General features: G+C 40.1%; 1 protein-coding gene across 1 annotated transcript in view; it reads right to left on the reverse strand.

The window, feature by feature from the left end:
* The window catches only part of LOC137335127 (casein kinase II subunit alpha), a 79323-nt gene that overhangs the window by 39240 nt on the left and 21134 nt on the right, over positions 1-18949 (reverse strand). The window contains exon 2 of the mRNA XM_068000251.1: positions 14487-14719. Within this exon, the coding sequence (XP_067856352.1) occupies positions 14487-14587 (101 nt within the window). The 5' untranslated portion in view covers positions 14588-14719. The remainder of the gene's footprint in view (positions 1-14486; positions 14720-18949) is intronic.

The raw sequence follows: 18949 nt of genomic DNA on the forward strand, positions 1-18949 counted from the left end.
TGGGCAAGTAAGATGCATTTGATACAAGGCAATCTTTTAATAAAAAGCAATTTTGGATCGCCAATTTAATAGGTTGAAACAATTCACAGAAATGAACAATGCACAGCCAGGTTGGTGAAATCAAAGCCTCTATGACCTAAAAGCTGCATTAAGTTTGCATGGCAAAAACCAACAATAAACTCTTATTCACCCAGAAGAAAGCTTAATTGTAAGAATCATAACTCAAGTGCGTTAGAACATATGAAACATCACTAGGAAAGGAGTTTCATTAGAATCAAAGCCATTCCAAGAGTATTTCACTCTACCAAATGTCTGTGTGCACACATGATAGTGCACTAAGTCTCAGACTAGAAAGCGCTCAGCTATAGCATAAAGGAGGATCTCTAGTAAATTGCTGGGACACGGAGTCCTGAGTTGGTTAGGTGTCAATATATGCAACACACAAACAGCCATAAGCAAATATAATGAGTTCAGGATTAATGTGGGATATAAAGCATAAGTGCAATACACCATAATCATATTCTTTTGTACCTATTCTGTTCTTTCTTCCATCCCCATACAGTCTATGCTTAGTTTGAAGTTACTTAACTGCAATTGAAATTGTGCAAAAAACTGTGCTGTTTTATTAAAATGGCATTATTCGTACTACTGGATAACATGATGTTTTTTGCTAGGAAAAAACTACTTTGAATTAACGGGAGTGGTCTGCACTCTTCTTAAGAAATAACTAATGGGCTATCTTGGTGAGTTGATCACACAGGGAAGGAGACTGTTGGCACTGAGGAATCATTGATGCCACAGGCACATGGCACAGTGAAGCGTCTGCTGTGGGTGGTGCAAAACATAGAAAAAGAATTTAAATGTTCTGGTATAAGCATATGCTCTTTACAAGACTCCATTTTCAGAAACAAAAAGGGAAATGAAGTGCCTTATGTAGATGATATAAAGAATAATGAACACCTGGGAATTAGGAATAAGGCAGCAATTTCTTGGGAAAAAGGGAATTAAGTGGTTTGTAGCATTCTGAACCCCAAGTAAGCTTACTGACATAAAAACACCTCCAGGCATCCTATTTTTGAACACAACTTTAAGCGTGCTCCTATTGTCATTACAGTGACCACATATGTGAAGATAAAATTATTGCAATGGTAAGTTTAATTAACTAATCTGCAGTTAATTACAAGGAAATTATTTAGTCAATGCTTATTATAGATACATAAAACTGCACTGCACATTAACAGCTTCCCACAGCAATTTGCTCAGCTGGTTAGACAAAGAAAAATGTATTCATTTTCAGCGAGACTTTTATTCAAGACAACTACAACAGCCCATCGACTTGTCTACATGCATCCAAACTGCACAGTGTAATGGTAAATTTCTCAGTTTTTTCAGCAATGGCTGGTGAAGGGTTACACCAGCAGAAGAAAATATTGCCAAAACCGACCACAAAACCAATTCAATTACAAGAACTCTACGCACAAACAAACTGTGCCAACTTGCTTAACCTCCGCACGGACTTAACAGCAGGCCTCTATCAATTGACAACAGACTAGCTTGTTTGGTGCCAATTGTCAAAAGCTGCCCATCATCACATGAAACATGATTTTTAAGCATTTGCTTGCTTATCAACAGACTGTCCTTCATAACCAGCTGATAAAATGTTCGTAACATCTATTTAGTCTCAAAACTCACATGATGGATGTAGAGGGTGCAGAGGAGGTTTACCAGAATGGTACCAGGGATGTGGGACTTCAGTTACCTGGAGAGACTACAGAAGCTGGGGTTGTTCACCTTACAGCAGAGAAGGTTAAGGGGAGGTTTAATAGATGTATTCAAAATCATGAAGGGTTTTGATAGAGTACACAGGGGGAAACTGTTTCCATTGGCAGAAGGGCTGGTAATCAGAGGACACAGATTTAAGTTAATTGGCAAAAGAACCAGAGGCGAGATGAGGAGAAATTTTTTAACGCAGTGAGTTATGTTCTGGAATGCACTGCCTGAAAGGGTGGTGGAAGCAGATTCAATAGTAACTTACAATAGGAAATTTGATATATACTTGAAAAAGGAGAGATTTGCAGGGCCATGGGGAAAGGGCAGGGGAATGGGACTAATGGCTCTTTCAAAGAGCCGAAGGGCTGAATGACCTCCTTCTATGCTGTATTATTCTATTCTATGATTTTATGTTATGAGTTGCCACTCAAAATAACACCAGCAGGACTTCATCGCTTCCATATTTATTTTATTAGTGTTACTTCATACGTATTTCAAACTCACAGGTCGAACCATTACGTACAGCAGCTTCCAATTCTCACAACTTACACTAACTTGTGCATAATTAATGCTATACAGAATAGACAATATTCCATTTCTCCAATTAAGCCTTATTGCACATTTTCTGTTGATGATCACACAAGTAACCACACAAAGCGTCATGAGGGCAACAGATAGAGATGGGGAAGGAGGGACACAGAGAAAGATGTTGAAGTTACAGCTAATGAAAAACCAAGATGCTGGTCCCAGGCTCTGAAATTTGCTTGTGAGGGACGTCCTATGTTCAGAGTCTGGGCACACAGCCATCCATTGGCCTGTATAATTATAGCATGACAAGTTTACATGGGCACATCGCATTATAAACATCAACACAGGAATTTATAATGAGAAAAAGTTGACAAACTGTGATAGAAATGTGACAACAGAAAGACAAGTTGTGCAGGCTGAAGATTTTTCACATATAATAGATAGACTGTTCAAAGCATCACTAATTATGCATTAGCAACTGTATGTTGTGATAATTGGAAGTTGCTGGTACTTAAAAGGTTCAGCCTGTCAATTTGAAATACATAAGTAACAGTAATGAAATAAATTCAGAAGTGATGAAATCCTGCTAGTATTATTTTGGGCAGCAACTTGTAACATCTATCCGATGATTTGTGAGACAAAATAAATGTCATGACTTTTATGAACTGGTAATGAAGGATGATCTGTTTACTTTTAAATATTTGCTTGTATAAAAAATGTGACTATTCAACAGGAGCAACGGTACAACATAACATCAATGTCCAAAATGCAAAAGTGTGTTCCTCAGGCCCGTGTACGGTAATGCAGAAAGAGCAAGAAGTGACCCAATAGCCTTCTGTCAGACACCCAGACAGCTTGATTGGCCTAAGATGAAAAATTCCTGAATTTTCGGGACATCAGGGTCAATAGATCAAGCATGAAAGTCTAAATAAGAAAAAATAATTTCCAACATAAACAGTTGTTCACTACACAGCGAAAGCTTCTCCAGAGATGGGGCAAATTAACTCAGGCTGCGCTAGTGCACCACCTTGTAGCTAATTACACAGCAGCTAATGCTGACAATAGGACACCTGCCTGGCCTGTTGGTTTGGGAATGGTGCACAGTCCAGGGGACGGGGGCAAAGAAGGAACTAAAAATAGAAGCAAATTGATGATGGAGTAACAAAAGGAAAATAAATATTTTATAGAACAAAGAGAAAATTATAAACTGCAATACAAGATAAGAAATGTTATGGTACACTCAACCTAAACTGATTTCACTTGTGTTTGAAACTTCTGATCTCATTACTACTGCTGCTACATTTATTTATATTAGTATCCTTGATGTAATAAAACATCCCACGGCACTTCATGGAGACAAAAAAAGACAGCAAGCAGGAAGAGAGTTAGCGTTCACCAAAAAAAAAAGTCAAAGTGGTAGGTTTTTTATGAGATTTTTGAAGGAGTGGAGGGGGGTTGCAAGGCAGAGTAGTTTAGTGGGCATTTGAGTATAGGGCCAAGATGGTTAAAGGCTCTGCCACCAGTGAAGGAAAGGAGAATGCAAAGGAGGCCAGAGTTAGAACAGCATAGTGTGCATGCTGGCATGTTGGGCTGGAGGAGGTAACAGAGGTAGGGAGGGGCATAACCATGGGCATAGTGGGATTTGTAAATCATAATGGGGATTTTGAATTCAACATACAGGGGAGCATAACGGTCAAAAATGACAGCTGTAATCTGGGAATTGGATATAGCACAGGACAGGATGCAGGTGGCAGTTTTGGAAGAGTTGGAGTTTGTGTAAGGTGGAGTTTCAATGGCCTGCAGGGACAGCATTGCAGAAGTGGAGCTTAGAGTTAAAGATATCGATGCGGGATACAGTGGCAGTGAAGAGAGAGGTATGGGTGGAAATGGACAATGTTACATAAGTGAAAAAAGGCAGCCTTGGTGATAGAAAGGATATGGAGTTTGAAGCTTAGGTCAGGGTTAAACCGGGTACATTTACACACCGCCAGATTCAGCCCCAGCGAGCAGCCAAGGAGGCGGATGGAATCAATCGAGGGCTAGGACGTGGAGTTCTTCCAGGAAGTTGAACAGCACGTCTTCAATCTTGCTGTTGTTAAGTTGGAGAAAGTTTTGAATTGATGTCGGACAAGCAGTTAGATAGCACAGTAACGGGACAAGCAGTTGAAGGTAGTGGCGGAGAGGTGGACATTGATGCTATGTTGTACTGTTGCTCCTGTTGAATAGTCACATTTTTAATACAAGCAGATATATGGAAGCTGACCCAAGATCTATGGATTATGTCACAAAGGGGAAGAATGCAGACAAGGAATGAGAGGATTAAAGATGGAACCTTAGGATACATCTGAGGTGACCATGCACGGACAGGAGGATAAGCCAAAGCAGGAGATGTAATGGGTTTGTCAGGACAGGTAGGAGTAGAACAAAGTGAGGGTGATGCCATGGAAATAGACAACTGTGTAGATTAGAGGACGCTGTGGTCCACAATGATTTTGCTCACCCTGACATCTACATAATTCTTGATCTACAAAATACAGTAGTCTGAGGTTTCGAAGTACGATGTTTTGAAAGAAAGGGCTCTGAACACTCTCCCTGTAATTCTTTGCTTCTCTACCTCTTCCTTCTCCTTTAAAAGCCCTCTCAAAGACCATCTTTTTGACCAAGCTTCAGGTCACCCCTCCTAATGATTGGGCAACTGTTTGTGAAGTGCTTTGGGATCTTTTTATATATATATATACAAATTTTTGTTCCCTTTCTTTAAAAAAACCTTCAAGAAACACATTGTGTTCCATTCAGCAACAAATGTTCACAAAGATCCAGAAACTCAATAGAAAATAGAAGTTTTATTTCATTTATGTGAGAGAGAGAGAGAGAAATATTTTTTGTTGTTACCATGGTGAAATTTTAGAATTGGGGGGGGGGGGGGGGCAGGGGGAAGAGTCAAGTGGAAGAAGAGAAAAGAGTCAACTTCTAAAAAAATTGTTTCCTTAGCTGAAAGTTAGCTGCATGGAGATGTTTTTCAAACCAAAATCCCCAAACTCTGAAATGAAAGACATGACCAGGTACTGCGTTCACAAGTAAGCTTGTAAGGATTAACCAATAGGTTAAGGAATGACAGATGGAATTTAACGTGAAAATATTAAGAAAACATAGGTTGGTACACTGGGAAATATGGAAATGAAAATAATTTGGGTGCAATTATCAACAATTCGCAAAACATATCCATGAACAGTCAACAAGGCTAAGCAGGTAAATGGATACACATTGACAGACACGCATTATATTCAAATTGTTTGATTTAGCCCTACGTTATCATAGAATCATCCACTGGTTAAGAACATGTTTGGAATAGTGTGTGCAATTTGAGCATCTTACCTTCAAAAGGATACTGGTGCTTTAGAAGGGAGGGATTCAGAGACCAGCAACAAGAATGATTATGAGTCATAACATTAAATTAAGATGAAAGTCAGTCTGAAACGAAATTAAAGAAACAATCTGGGGAAGGGAGGGGAAAAAGACAAGACACAATCCAAGCCTTCGGAATGAGCAGGCAATTTCACTTAAGTTATGACTGCTGGACTAGAGATTACTATGGAACTGCCGAGCTTCAAGCAAGACTACAGATTGGAAGAAACTCCCCCTTGACCCATGACACAAGATTAGTAGGTATCCAGATCAGACTGGTGAAGGAGGCAGTTTTAAAAAATTGTTTTAGGCTACGCCTGCATGCCTTAGTAGCTGTGTAAATAGCAGTACAGTTAACCCTGCTCAACAGGTTTCCGCTCAGAACAATTCCAAAATGCACTACTTCACATTTTTCTACATTGAACTATATCACCTAACTGCCCGTTTTGCTACTCCACCTATGCCCTATTTCAGCTGGGCTCAGTGTATGCACCCTCACCTCCGAGCCAGAAGGTTGTGGGTTTAAATCTTACTCCACAACTTCAGCACATAATCTAGGCGGGCACTGTAGTGCAGTGCAGTATTGAGGGAGTGCTGCATTGTCGGAGGTGCCATGTTTCTGGTGAGACATGAAACTGTGACCCTGTCTGCCCCAGGTGAACATAAAAAATCCCATAACACTATTTGAAAAGCAGGAGAGTTCTTCTGGTCTCCTCGCCAGCAATTATCATTTAATCAACTTGTCATTTATCTCATTGCTGTTTGCGGGAGCTTGCTGTGAGCAAATTGGCTGCCACATTTGCCTACATAACAGTGACTGCACTTAAAAAGTAATTAATTGGCTGCTTAGTGCTTTGGGGCATCATGACGGCATGAAAGGCACTGTATAAATGCACACTGTTTTTTCTTTCACAATGTTCATTGCAATTTGTCTGCCTCCCAATTTGATATCAATGAATTTCTGTACTGTTTCCCCAATTCCAGATCATATATATGTTTTTGTAACAATTTTACAGCATGCAACCTGTGTATAACTGGCGACCTCAGCTGAATTTAGGAAACAATAAATAACATCAACCCTCCAATATATGCAAAACAACAAACTTTTATCATGGCAAATTGCTATTATATATGGCCTGTATTTGATGAGATCTTGGAGCTGCCTATCATCTCTCTCAAGATGGAATGGTTATTTAAAAACAGTAGAAATAAATGAGTACGGGGCAGAGGGTGGAGATGAAAGTATACGAAGACCTGCACTGGGCACATGAATAGCAGCATACCAAACACACCCCAAATGAGAAAAGATAGCCACCTTTACTACTTCCCAATGTGACCCTAATGCTGAATCTTCTAACAGTGGTACAGAATTACACCAAATTGCCCCTAGGCTCCCTGTATCAATATATGCTTCTCTTATTACCATGTAATACAACTACACCAAAACGTGAAGCAGAAGAAAAAAAGAACAAGTTTCGACTTCTAAAACTGATATGTTTATGTTCAATAGTCTGCAAAAATCAGTAAAGTGTGCAAAATACCTAATTTTTTTTAAAAATGGAACCATTAGCTGAAAGAAACCTTGTGGGGGGAAAGAAAGAGAAGAAATGCTCACCTGGAGTACAGCACTGCTAATCTACTAGGACACACGGTGCAGTAATCTGAACAAGGAAGACAGCCTTGAAAGAGCATATCCTATTCACAAGATAAATGTAGATGGGGACGGTCATCTGGTCCATTTTAGTTTATCCATCCATATGATGCACCCCTCCCCCCAACTGGTTCTTAAATGATGCCAGGGCTCGTCTCCACTGTCCTACCTGGAAATCCATCCTTTAAAAAAAATCTATTTGTGTGGAGAACTTCCAACCTTTCACTAGTTTCAGCCTCCTTGTCTTACTGTCATGGTTTAATTAATGACATGGCAAGATAGCTCCCCGAGTTCAAAAAAAAATACACTTAAGATCAGCAGCGGAGCCCGGGACAATAGTTAACAAGGAGAGTCGCTAGGAGCACTCCATTCCTCCGGTGCTGTGATATTTAAATAGCAGCTCTTCTTCCCGACTTTAACCCTGGCTCCTGCTACTGATTGTGAGGTACAAGTGCTGTGTTTAAATGCTAATTCTCCCACCCAACTTAAAAAATAAAAGGCTGCCTCAAAACTCCTCAAATTTCTTGAGCCATTGGTAACCCACACGTCAAATGCTGAATCATCATCCAAACTGCATTTGGTTTCAAACAGTTCAGATTAGCAGTGCACTGTGTCAAACACAGGTGGTTATAAAATTGACACAGAAATCTTCATGTGTGTGGAAACATGGTGTTGTATGAATTGGTGGGTATTGAACCAGTCATGTTTCCACTGTCTGATTCATTCGTATATGTGCTAATGCATCTCTGGTGGGCCAAGGTTAATGAAAAGCTCTGCAGAATCATTATGCTTATAAACATGAAATGGTTGTGCATGTACCCTATGAAGGGCTTTACCAAGTTTTTGATCACTCTTAAATCTAAACTCTTAGCTAGTGAAGTTAAGGAGCAGAATCCCATGTTACTTTGATTGGGTATCCAAAAAGCTACAAGGATTTCCCTTTGTGCATCTATACCATCTATATTTTCCGTAAAGTAAGTGGCATCCCTCAGCATTGTGACTTTGAAATTGTGGACTGTCTACGTCATTGTGCTACACGTATGAATCTACATACTATCACACAGCAAGAGCTCAGCCATTATTCACCACTGACAAATTAGGAGATTTGACAGTATATTGATGGCTGCGATATTTTTCCTTCTAGTCACATGACAGATTTTCATGTAAAACAATGCACCCTTATAGCTGGAAAATAATGCAATAGTCGGGCAAGTGATTCATATCCTCAAACATTTGGAAAATGAGCTTCCTCGGCTCCAGATTAGCTGCGTTTCAATGCAATTATGGATTGATAAGCAATATTATAAATTAACTTGCTTGGAACACTGCAGTATATTCAGACCAAAATTAAAATGAGGATCTAATTTATTTTAATTTGGTTTAAGAAAACTCTGTAAATGAACATTTCTTCACCTCTTTACCATTAATTTTGCTCATCATTATTCAGCAACTGAAAGCCACAGGGCTGTTTCCATGTTAGTTAGGAGATGGAAAAATATACATGTTGAAGATGCTAAATGGAAATTCAGACAAAAACGAAACCAGCAAGTGTTCCTCAAGATAAGCCGTTTACCAATGTTTTAACTCTTTATAGCCCCTATTTTATGTCCCTGTGTGCCGTTCACGAGCAAGATGACCTACAATCACTTCTCAATCACCCATCAAGAACAAACTTGCATTTATATAACACCTTATCGTGTCCTCCAGGTGACCCAAAGTGCTTCACATCCAATGAATTTGAACCATAGTTACTGTTGTTGGGCAACCAATTTCCTCGTAGCAAGAACCAACAGTGAATGAGATAAGACAACCAGATGTTTGAGGAGGAAATTTTGGGCAGGACACCAGGATAACTCCTACTCTTCTTCAAATAGTGTGATGGAATTTTTTTTACGTCATGTCAACAGGTAGACCTTGGCTTAATATCTCATCAGAAAGACAACATCTCTGACAATGCAGCATTCCCTCAGTACTGCACTGGACTATCAACTTAGATTATGTGCTCAAGTCCTAAAGTGGAGCTCAAACCCACAACGTTCTGACTCAGAGGTGAGTGCGCCAGCAAATGAGCCTAGTTGACATTCAGTCCAAGTACAAGCAACTTAACTGGACCAGCCACATAAATATTGTGGCTGCAAGAGGTCAGAGGCTGGGTATTCTGTGGCGAGCGACTCACCTCCTGACTCCCCAAAGCCTTTCCACCATCTACAAGGCATAAGTCAGGAGTGTGATGGAATACTCTCCACTTGCCTGGATGAGTGCAGCTCGACACCATCCAGGACAGACACCTTGATTGGCACCCCATCCACCACCTTAAACATTCACTCCCTCCACCATAGAATCATAGAAGGTTACAGCACAGAAGGAGGCCATTCGGCCCATCGAGTCCACGCCGGCTCTATGCATGAACAATCCAGCTAGTCCCACTGCCCCGCCCTATCCCTGTAGTTCTGCATATTTTTTTGTTTCAAGTACGTATCCAGTTCTCTTTTGAAGGCCATGATTGAATCTGCTTCCACCACTCCATCGGGCAGAGCATTCCAGATCCTAACCACTTGCTGTGTAAGAACGTTTTTCCTCAAATCACCTTAAATCTATGCCCTCTGGTTCTTGACCCTTCTGCCAATGGGAACAGTTCCTCTCTCTACTCTGTCTAGACCCTTCATGATTTTGAATCTCCTCGCAACCTTCTCTGTTCAAAGGAGAACAATCCCAGCTTCTCCAGTCTATCCACATAATTTAAGTCCCTCATCCCTGGAATCATTCTAGTAAATCTCCTCTGTACCCTCTCTAAGGCCTTCACATCCTTCCTAAAGTGCGGTGCCCAGAACTCAACACAATACTCCAGTTGTGGCCGAACCAGTGTTTTATAAAGGTTCATCATAACTTCCTTGCTTTTGTACTCCATTTATAAAGCACAGGACCCTGTATGCTTTTTTAAACCGCTTTCTCAACCTGCCCTGCCTCCTTCAACTATTTATGCACATATACCCCCAGATCCCTCTGTTCCTCCATTCCTTTTAGAATTGTGCCCTCTAGTTTATATTGCCTCTCATTTTTCCTACTGAAATGCATCACCTCACATTTTTCCACTTTAAACTTCATCTGCCACGTGTCCGCCCATGCCACCAGAGTGTCTATATCCTCTTGAAGTCTATCACCATCCTCCTCACTGTTCACTACCCTTCCAAGTTTTGTGTCATCCGCAAATTTTGAAATTGTGCCCTGTACTGCCAAGTCCGAGTCATCAAGAAAAGCAGTGGTCCCAGCACCGACCCCTGGGGAACACCGCTGCACACCTCTCTCCAGTCCGAAAAACAACCGTTCACCACTACTCTGTTTCCTGTCATTTAGCCAATTCTGACTCCATGTTGCTATTGCCCCCTTTATTTCATGGGCTGCAATTTTAATAGCAAGCCTACCATGTGGCACTTTATCAAACGCTTTTTGAAAATCCATATACACCACATCAACTGCATTGCCCTCATCTACCCTCTCTGTTACCTCATCAAAAAACTCCATCAAGTTGGTTAAACACGATTTGCCTTTAACAAATCTGTGCTGGCTTACCCTAATCAATCCACACTCATCCAAGTGACTTAATTCTGTCCCGGATTATCATTTCCAAAAGGGTTAGGGGTTAGCAAGGTTAAACTGACTGGCCTATAGTTGCTGGGTTTATCTTTACACCCTTTTTTGAACAAAGGTGTAACATTTGCAATTCTCCAGTCCTCTGGCACCACTCCCGTATCTAACGATTATGGCCAGTACCTCCGCAATTTACCCCCTTACTTCCCTTAGCATCCTAGGGTGCATCCCATCCAGACCAGGTGACTTATCTATTTTAAGTACAGCTAGCCTTTCCAGTACCTCCTCTTAATTTTTAGCCCATCCAGTACCTTAATTATATCTTCCTTTACTGAGATTCTGGCAGCATCTTCTTCCTTGGTAAAGACCGATGCAAGCACCAGCGCACTATGGCTGCAGTGTGTACATCTACAAGGTGCGCTGCAGCAACTCGCCAAGGCTTCTTCAACAGCACCTCCTAAACCCGTGACTTCTACCACCTAGAAGGACAAGGGCAACAGGCATATGGGAACACCATCACCCGCACATTCTCCTCCAAGTCACACACTATCCTAACTTGGAAATATATCGCCATTCCTGGAACTCTCTACCTATCAGCACTGTGGGAGTACCTTCAACACATGGACTGCAGCGATTCAAGATGACGGCTCACCACCACCTTCTCAAAGGCAATTACGGATGGGCTATAAATGCTGGCCTTGCCAGCGACACCCACATCCCATGAATAAATAAAAAAAAGGTTTACAAAAGTGGTAATCAGGGACTTGTCCCTGCAATTTTCCCCACTCTGCTGCTCCCTCCCCAACAAATATGACCAAGATGGAACGCTGTATGGGTAGGTGACACTTTGGATGCAGAAAGTAAAGTCCCATTACCCAGTTTTATGCATTACAGGGCATATAACTAAATGCTACAGGAGGCAATGAATTATGTCTAACAAGAAAACATTTTTGGTTTTGGCCATCCATTTCCTGATAGGTGCTCTCCTTCGACTACACTATAATTTTTGGGGGTATTTGATATTGTTTTTAAAATGGTTATAAAATTGTTGTTAGCACCAATTTTGCGCAGACTTAAAAGTATTCAGAGCCCATAATGGGATAACATGCTATGATGTCACATGAAGTGACCTGCATGGGTTTCCTTCTCAGTTGGGAGTTTAGTTGTTGAAGTGTGACAATTCTGAAATGTATAAAGAGGAACGCTGGAAGTTGCACAGTCAGGTAGATGGAAAGACATCAGGGGGCAATTATAAGGAAAAGATAGGCTGGGCACATGAATAGCAGAGTTGGTAAAAGACAAAAACAGCTGATTTGCCTTTAAGCAGGCAACGGTTACTTTAAAAAAAATAAGCGTGAGAAAAACTTAAAACAACTTGAGCAGACCAAAACATACAAACTCCCACAGGACCATGGTTTAGGAACGGTACATTTTACCAATCTTATGGTGGTATCCACTTCTCCAGGAAAAACAAACTTGGACCCCAGATAGAGTTTGCTGGCAGTGCACAACATACTTCGAAAAAGGCTCAGTAGATAATGACAATGTCTGTATACTAGAAAGAATAAACCACAACAACAAATCTGACTCATGCTAAACCAAAAGTAATTAAAGGCACACCACTCTCACCTAAGGAATATAAAAAGTTAAAATGCAGCATGCACCAGCCTGGCTCCTACAATTATGCTTTCCAACAAGTTCCAGGGATAAACTTAAGCTGAACAATGGATTTGTACAATGGAGTGCAACAAAAGTAGATTTGTATTTTTAAATTTTTTTTTAAAATATAAAAAGGGGGAGTTGGGAGGATAATTTCCATAACACCAATGCACGCTATTCCTCAACTGACAAGCCAGGTAACCAACTTGCTCCTTGGTCTCTACAACCCCTAGAAGATACCAGAGGTTATTTAACTTCTGATCACTCTTCCTTCATCCATGTGGTCCTCCTCTCCCCTGAAATGGGAAGTACAGGTTTGTGAACTCCATCATACAATGTACAACAGACACAAATCCACATCACACTTCCTCATATTACCATCTTCAGTCAACATTAACTGAATTTAATCAAACAACTGTTTGTGCTGTATCCGTACTCCATCACAATGAGCAATAATGGAAAAGCAACCCAGCCAATTTAGGAAAAAAAAACAAAAAAAAGTGAACACTCATCCAAATCACCATCCAAGAACAGTAAACACATGGTCCGTATTAATTTAGGAAACTGTAAGGAGGTTAAAATCCTCCAGAATAGCTCAGAGTTCTGCTCTAGGGACAGCAGGTTACATTCCCAACAAAAAAACTGCATGCTAAGTGCCATACTCAACTTTACTGCAGTCATTCATTTAGATCCAGGAGGGAATTAACTTCTAGTCTAGTTCAGGAACACTGTACATAGCTGACTCATTTTGCTGTAGGCAAGCAGTTAGCCTATTTTAGCTGATTTCTGTTAACAAGTGCACCCTAACATCAGCAGATAACTAGTTTGACAAGGCTCCAATGGCACTTGATCCACTGAAATTTTATTAAAATAAAAGCCAACATGCAAATTGTGGAGGAGACGGAATTGAACAAAATGCATCTCCATCTGACATTTATGATAAAAGTCGGCTAGCGAGCCAAAATAAGACATTTTAATTTTGATTATGAGAAATAGTTGCTGAGCCCTTTAGTAGAGTCTGGCATCAATTAACAAGAAGTTTGAAGGGGCAATTATAAAATTAAGTCACAACACAATCCAGAAAAAATGACTTTTTAAAAACTAATTCAATTAACATTCCAATTTATTTCAACAGGATGGACTAGTCCAATTTCCCAAAAGTGAACAAGACTGCTCTGAAAATCATATTTACTTTTGGCAGTTCTTGAAGTAAACATCCAAGTTTCTGAAGCATTCAAATATTCTAATTGCAACACATTGTGAAACATATGTTCCAACACCTGTGGAAACATTTCTCAGCAAAAAGTCAAAACCCTTGAGAGAAGGAGAAAGGAAAGAAAAAAAATCTTAACAACTGAGCTCTCCAAGATTAATACAACTACATTTATTGTGTCAAGTGTTAATTTGCTCAGCGGTTAGCTCTCTCAGTTCTGAGTCAGAAGGTTGTAAGTGCAAGCCATGCTCCAGGACTTGAGCACAAAGTCTAGACTAACAGTATAATGTAGCATGGAGTGCTGCATCATCTGAGGTGCCATGTTTCAGATGAGATGTTACACAGCCTGTTCAGATGGACCTAAAAGATCCCAAAGTGCTCATGCAGCAGGAAGTACTCTGGCCAACATTAATTCACTCAAACTACACTACCAAAACAGATTATCTGGACATTCATCTCATATGCTGTTTGTGGGACCTTACAATTGTATCTAGTAAATTGGCTGGACATTTGCCTGTAAAATAACAATGACTACATTTCAAAAGTAATACATTGGTTGTCAAGCATTCTAGGGTGTTCCAAAAGTGTGAATAAGTGCTATATAAATGCAACTATTTTCTTACATTTATTGCTGAGTATTCAAATGCAATGATCTGACTTAAAGGAACTTACCCCCATTCCACCACATGAGATTCATAATCCCAGTATTCTCTTGGTTTGTGTGTGTTTACATCAGTGTAAACTCTGGCCCTGCTTGGCACGGGTCCTGCCATGTCTGATAGGAGGATGCCGGAGGTGAGTTCAGAAGCAGATGTTGAGTGGTTTAGCAGCTGGGGGCAGGCAATTACCTTCGGTTTTGACAATCAACGGAGTGGGAAGGGTCTCTCTTAGACCACTCTTTTTCACTGTCAAGAAGAGCACAAACAAATGTGATAAATACCATTTTGACAAAATCAAAAACATGCCCAAAAAAGGGTTAACTCATTGGTGTATTATATTATATCCATTTTTAAAGACTCAAATACCTAGAACTACTCCAATATCTACTGAAAAACAAGCTGCAACGTGCAAAGTTTCAAAGCATTCAGTGAAATAAAGGAAAACAGGTAAAAATAATAGGATTATGGATAGACTGCAACCTATTACCTTCACCTGCGGGAATGGACCAACTGGCTGCAGTACACAGGTGGGCACTTTATGCAGCCACTTTTACAGTACTCTACTGAAAAAGTTCCTACTCTCCTGAACTTTGTCATGATGTACACTTTCAATGCTGCTGCAAGTATTACAAATATTTCTACCGTTACAAAGCCATTTAATGTGTTCAAAACTACATCAACTTCGTATCTGGTGGCAGGAGTTCAAATCCCTGAATGGAGACAGTACGCAAAGACCACACTCAGCTTCCTGAGTCCCAACTAGGAGAGTGGCATACAATACAAAACATCTTTATAAGTTGGCCACAATACAGAGTATGCAGGTGACTCTTACGGAGGAAATCTCTCACTGTATTCAATGCTACAAATCTTGGGCCAACGAAAAATGACCGCAATAGAGGAGACCGCAAATACGGGCTGGACTGTACAAAGCTAACCTTTAAAGTATATTTTATAAATTGAAAATACTGACTACTCTAGGATTTTATCCAACTGTTTTAAAATATATTTTAACAGTAGTTACAGGAAGTGGATACTTCATGATGGTCTGAGAAATTGGAACTCAGTCCCTCCCACCTGTGACAGCAATTGTATAATTCATACACATCAAAGTTACAAGAGAAGTTACTTGGCCTTCTTGCAAATTTTACTGTGTCAACTCTGTTTTAAGTCACTGCTGCATTGAGATGTCACACTATATTCAAGGATGGAAAAAGAATTTGGGTTTCCACAGTTCTTGGGTCAGAACTATTTGGGTTTCTAAAAAGACAGGTTTTGTAAGTTCAACAAATAAAATTAGACATCAAGCCAGGGCAGCATACAATGCAGACATTAATTAAATAGTGGAAGAGTTTCTAGACACTGTGCAGAATAACTGGCTGGTGGATAGATGGTAAATTAGGTCTCTGGAATTCCAACACATCTGTGCAGATTCAATGAAAAATGTAAAAAAAACAATTCATATACTTAGTGCTGGAGAAATCTACGGCTTCCCCCCAATAACGTTATTTGAGTGCCCTGAAAGAAGCATGAAGGAGGGGATAAGTAGGAGAGAAGGAGGGTTTTTACTGAATTCGCCATCAGTAAGAGAGCCATAAATAGGCAATAGAATCATACAGCACATTCGGCCCATCTTGCCTGTGCCGGTTCTTTGAAAGAGCTATCCAATTATCCTACTCTCCCGTTCTTTCCCACAGCCCTGCAAATTTTTCCTTTTCAAGTATAGATCCAATCCCCTTTTGAATATTACTATTGAATCTGCTTCAACCACCCTTTCAGGCAGTGCATTCCAGATCATAATTCGCTGTGTAAAATAATTTCTCCTCATCTCTCCTCTGCTTCTTTTGCCAATTATCTTAAATCTGTGTCCTCTGGTTACCAACCCTCCTACCAGTGGAAACAGATTTTCCTCATTTACTCTATCAAAACCCCCCATAATTTTGAACTCTTCTTTTAAATCTCGCCAGTTAGTCCAGTCCCTGGGTGAAGGTAATAGGTTGCAGTGTATCCATAATCCTATTATTTTTACCTGTTTTCCTTTATTTCACTGAGTGCTTTGAAACTTTGCATGTTGCAGCCTGTTTTTCAGTAGATATTGGAGTAGTTCTAGGTATTTGAGTCTTTAAAGTGACTTCTCTGCTCTAAGGAGAACAATCCCAGCTTCTCTAATCTCTCCACATAATTGAAGTCCCTCATCTCTGGTACCATTCTGGTAAATCTCCTCTGCACCCTCTCCAAGGCCTTGACATCATTCCTCAAGTGCAGTGCTCAGAATTGGACAATTCTCTAGCTGAAGACTAATCAGTGGCTTATAAAGGTTTAGCATGACTTCCTTGCTTTTGTACTCTATGCCTCTATTTATAAATTGTAAACAATTTTACAACACCAAGTTATAGTCCAACAAATTTATTTTAAATTCCACAAGCTTTCGGAGGCTTCCTCCTTCGTCAGGTGAACGGTGTGGAAGGAGGAAGCCTCCGAAAGCTTGTGGAATTTAAAATAAATTTGTTGGACTATAACTTGGTGTTGTAAAATTGTTTACAATTGTCAACCCCAGTCCATCACCGGCATCTCCACATCTATTTATAAAGCCAAGGATCCCATATGCTTTTTTAACAGCTTTATCAACTTGTCCTGCCACCTACCAAGATTTGCGTACGTACACCCCCAGGTCTCTGTGTTCCTGCGCCCCCTTTAAAACTGTTCAATTGAAACGAAACTAGAACTTAGGTATCCAATGTTCCAATGCACTAACACTTGGCCGCATAGTAGTTAATTATTTGCCTTTCTGTACTTTCCCAAATGGAGACCTTTCATGTCTGCATATTAATTTATACTGTTTAAACATCAACTTCCTTGAGGAAAAATTGTGATGATGGTGCTAGAAACATGCACAAAAATCGTGTTCTAGACATTTCTATGCAGATAACAGTAGTGGGTCCAAATGCTGGCATCTCTAAAGCGTTGCTATGGAAATGCTGGCATACATTGGAAATGTGCCTTCTACAGATTAACCTTTTGAATACTGAAGATATTTGCAGCATTTAAAATATTCAGATACTTCGTCTTATCTCACATGCTGTGACAGCTAGGGAAATATTTTCCACCTTTTCAGTTAATGCAGAACCTAACCGAGGACAATGAGTTTCTCTGTTATTTCAGCTTTAGAAAATGTAACCAAAAATCTCACTGTGCAGAAAATACCCAGTGTCAGCCTACAAAATACAAGTTGTTCTATTCATGAAGCTAACTGTAGTGCAGTCAGATACATGCCAGCCCTGTGAATATTCTTTGTGGTTCTGAGATACTTCCGTTTTTTCACCAATTTTAAAAATCAGGATTGAAGAAATACTTCAGAATAAAGCAGTACAAATGGTCTTACCAGCAAATATATGTCCAAAAAGAGTGCCTGTGAGTAAATTGTAAAGAACAAGTATTATTTTGTGGCTGGACTTAACCAGAATTGCCACCTTTGCTCCATTTCCAAAGCCAGGCACTGAAAAACGACGTGTTGTCACCAAGCCACCGTCCCCAGAGCCTGGCCACCGCTGACAGGTGTTTGGAGTTGAAACTGGATGACAAGTCATGCTTCAATGCCTAACCTAAAACATGGCAAAAGTAACACTGATTGAATGCCAGCCACCTTGTTATAAATCTAAATCTTGTTTTAAAATTCTGAATTGTGGTTTTGTTTAGGAAAACCACTCGTAGATATATTTTTTCAGACAAATACTCAGAAATAAGGCCAATTGTAGAATCGTACCCTAGAATATCCTTTTACAGCTGCAAGACCAATAGCTGACAGAGGTCACTGGTCTGAAAGCATAATAGAAACAAAGCATCTACTAACTATATTTTGCACACACACAAATGTTTAGTGAAGGCAGGTTATGTTGACATTGGTCATGGACCAGTCACCATTTCAATGATGCGGTACTAATTTGAGCCTAGTGGGCCAATTTCAAAACCTGCAACTCTTAATTCTGCTGCGCATTTAGCATCCTGTTCCTACTAGAAAACCTGACTCAAAATGAAAGTATAATCAAGACGGGATGATGAAAACTGACAGTATGCACTTTTCCTTGACTCCAATACTGTTGATTCTTGATCATGGGTTTCGCTGTCAAACGTGAATTTGCTGGCTTCCACAATGGTGACTCTTATGTGGATATTTCAATCTGCTACCAGAACTGTAACCTGCCCATCGGCCTACTAAACTGTCTGAGCCAGGTCAGCACACTTGGATCATGACCAGGGCCATTATTTGCTGTTTTCATGCAAAAAGGGATAGAAATACAGAATTACAATCCCCAAAACAATAAAACCCCCAGAAATCCGACGGAATGAAAAGAAAATGTGACAAATTTGGTGGTGGACATAAACTAGTAGCCCTAATTACAAATGGAAAGAATTAGAGAAATACAACCCACATAAAACTGGTAAAAATCCTGGAATGCCATGCAATTATAATGGAATTTG

This window comes from Heptranchias perlo, chromosome 19 (genome assembly GCF_035084215.1).
Source record: "Heptranchias perlo isolate sHepPer1 chromosome 19, sHepPer1.hap1, whole genome shotgun sequence".
In the NCBI taxonomy this organism is placed as follows: Eukaryota; Metazoa; Chordata; class Chondrichthyes; order Hexanchiformes; family Hexanchidae; genus Heptranchias; species Heptranchias perlo.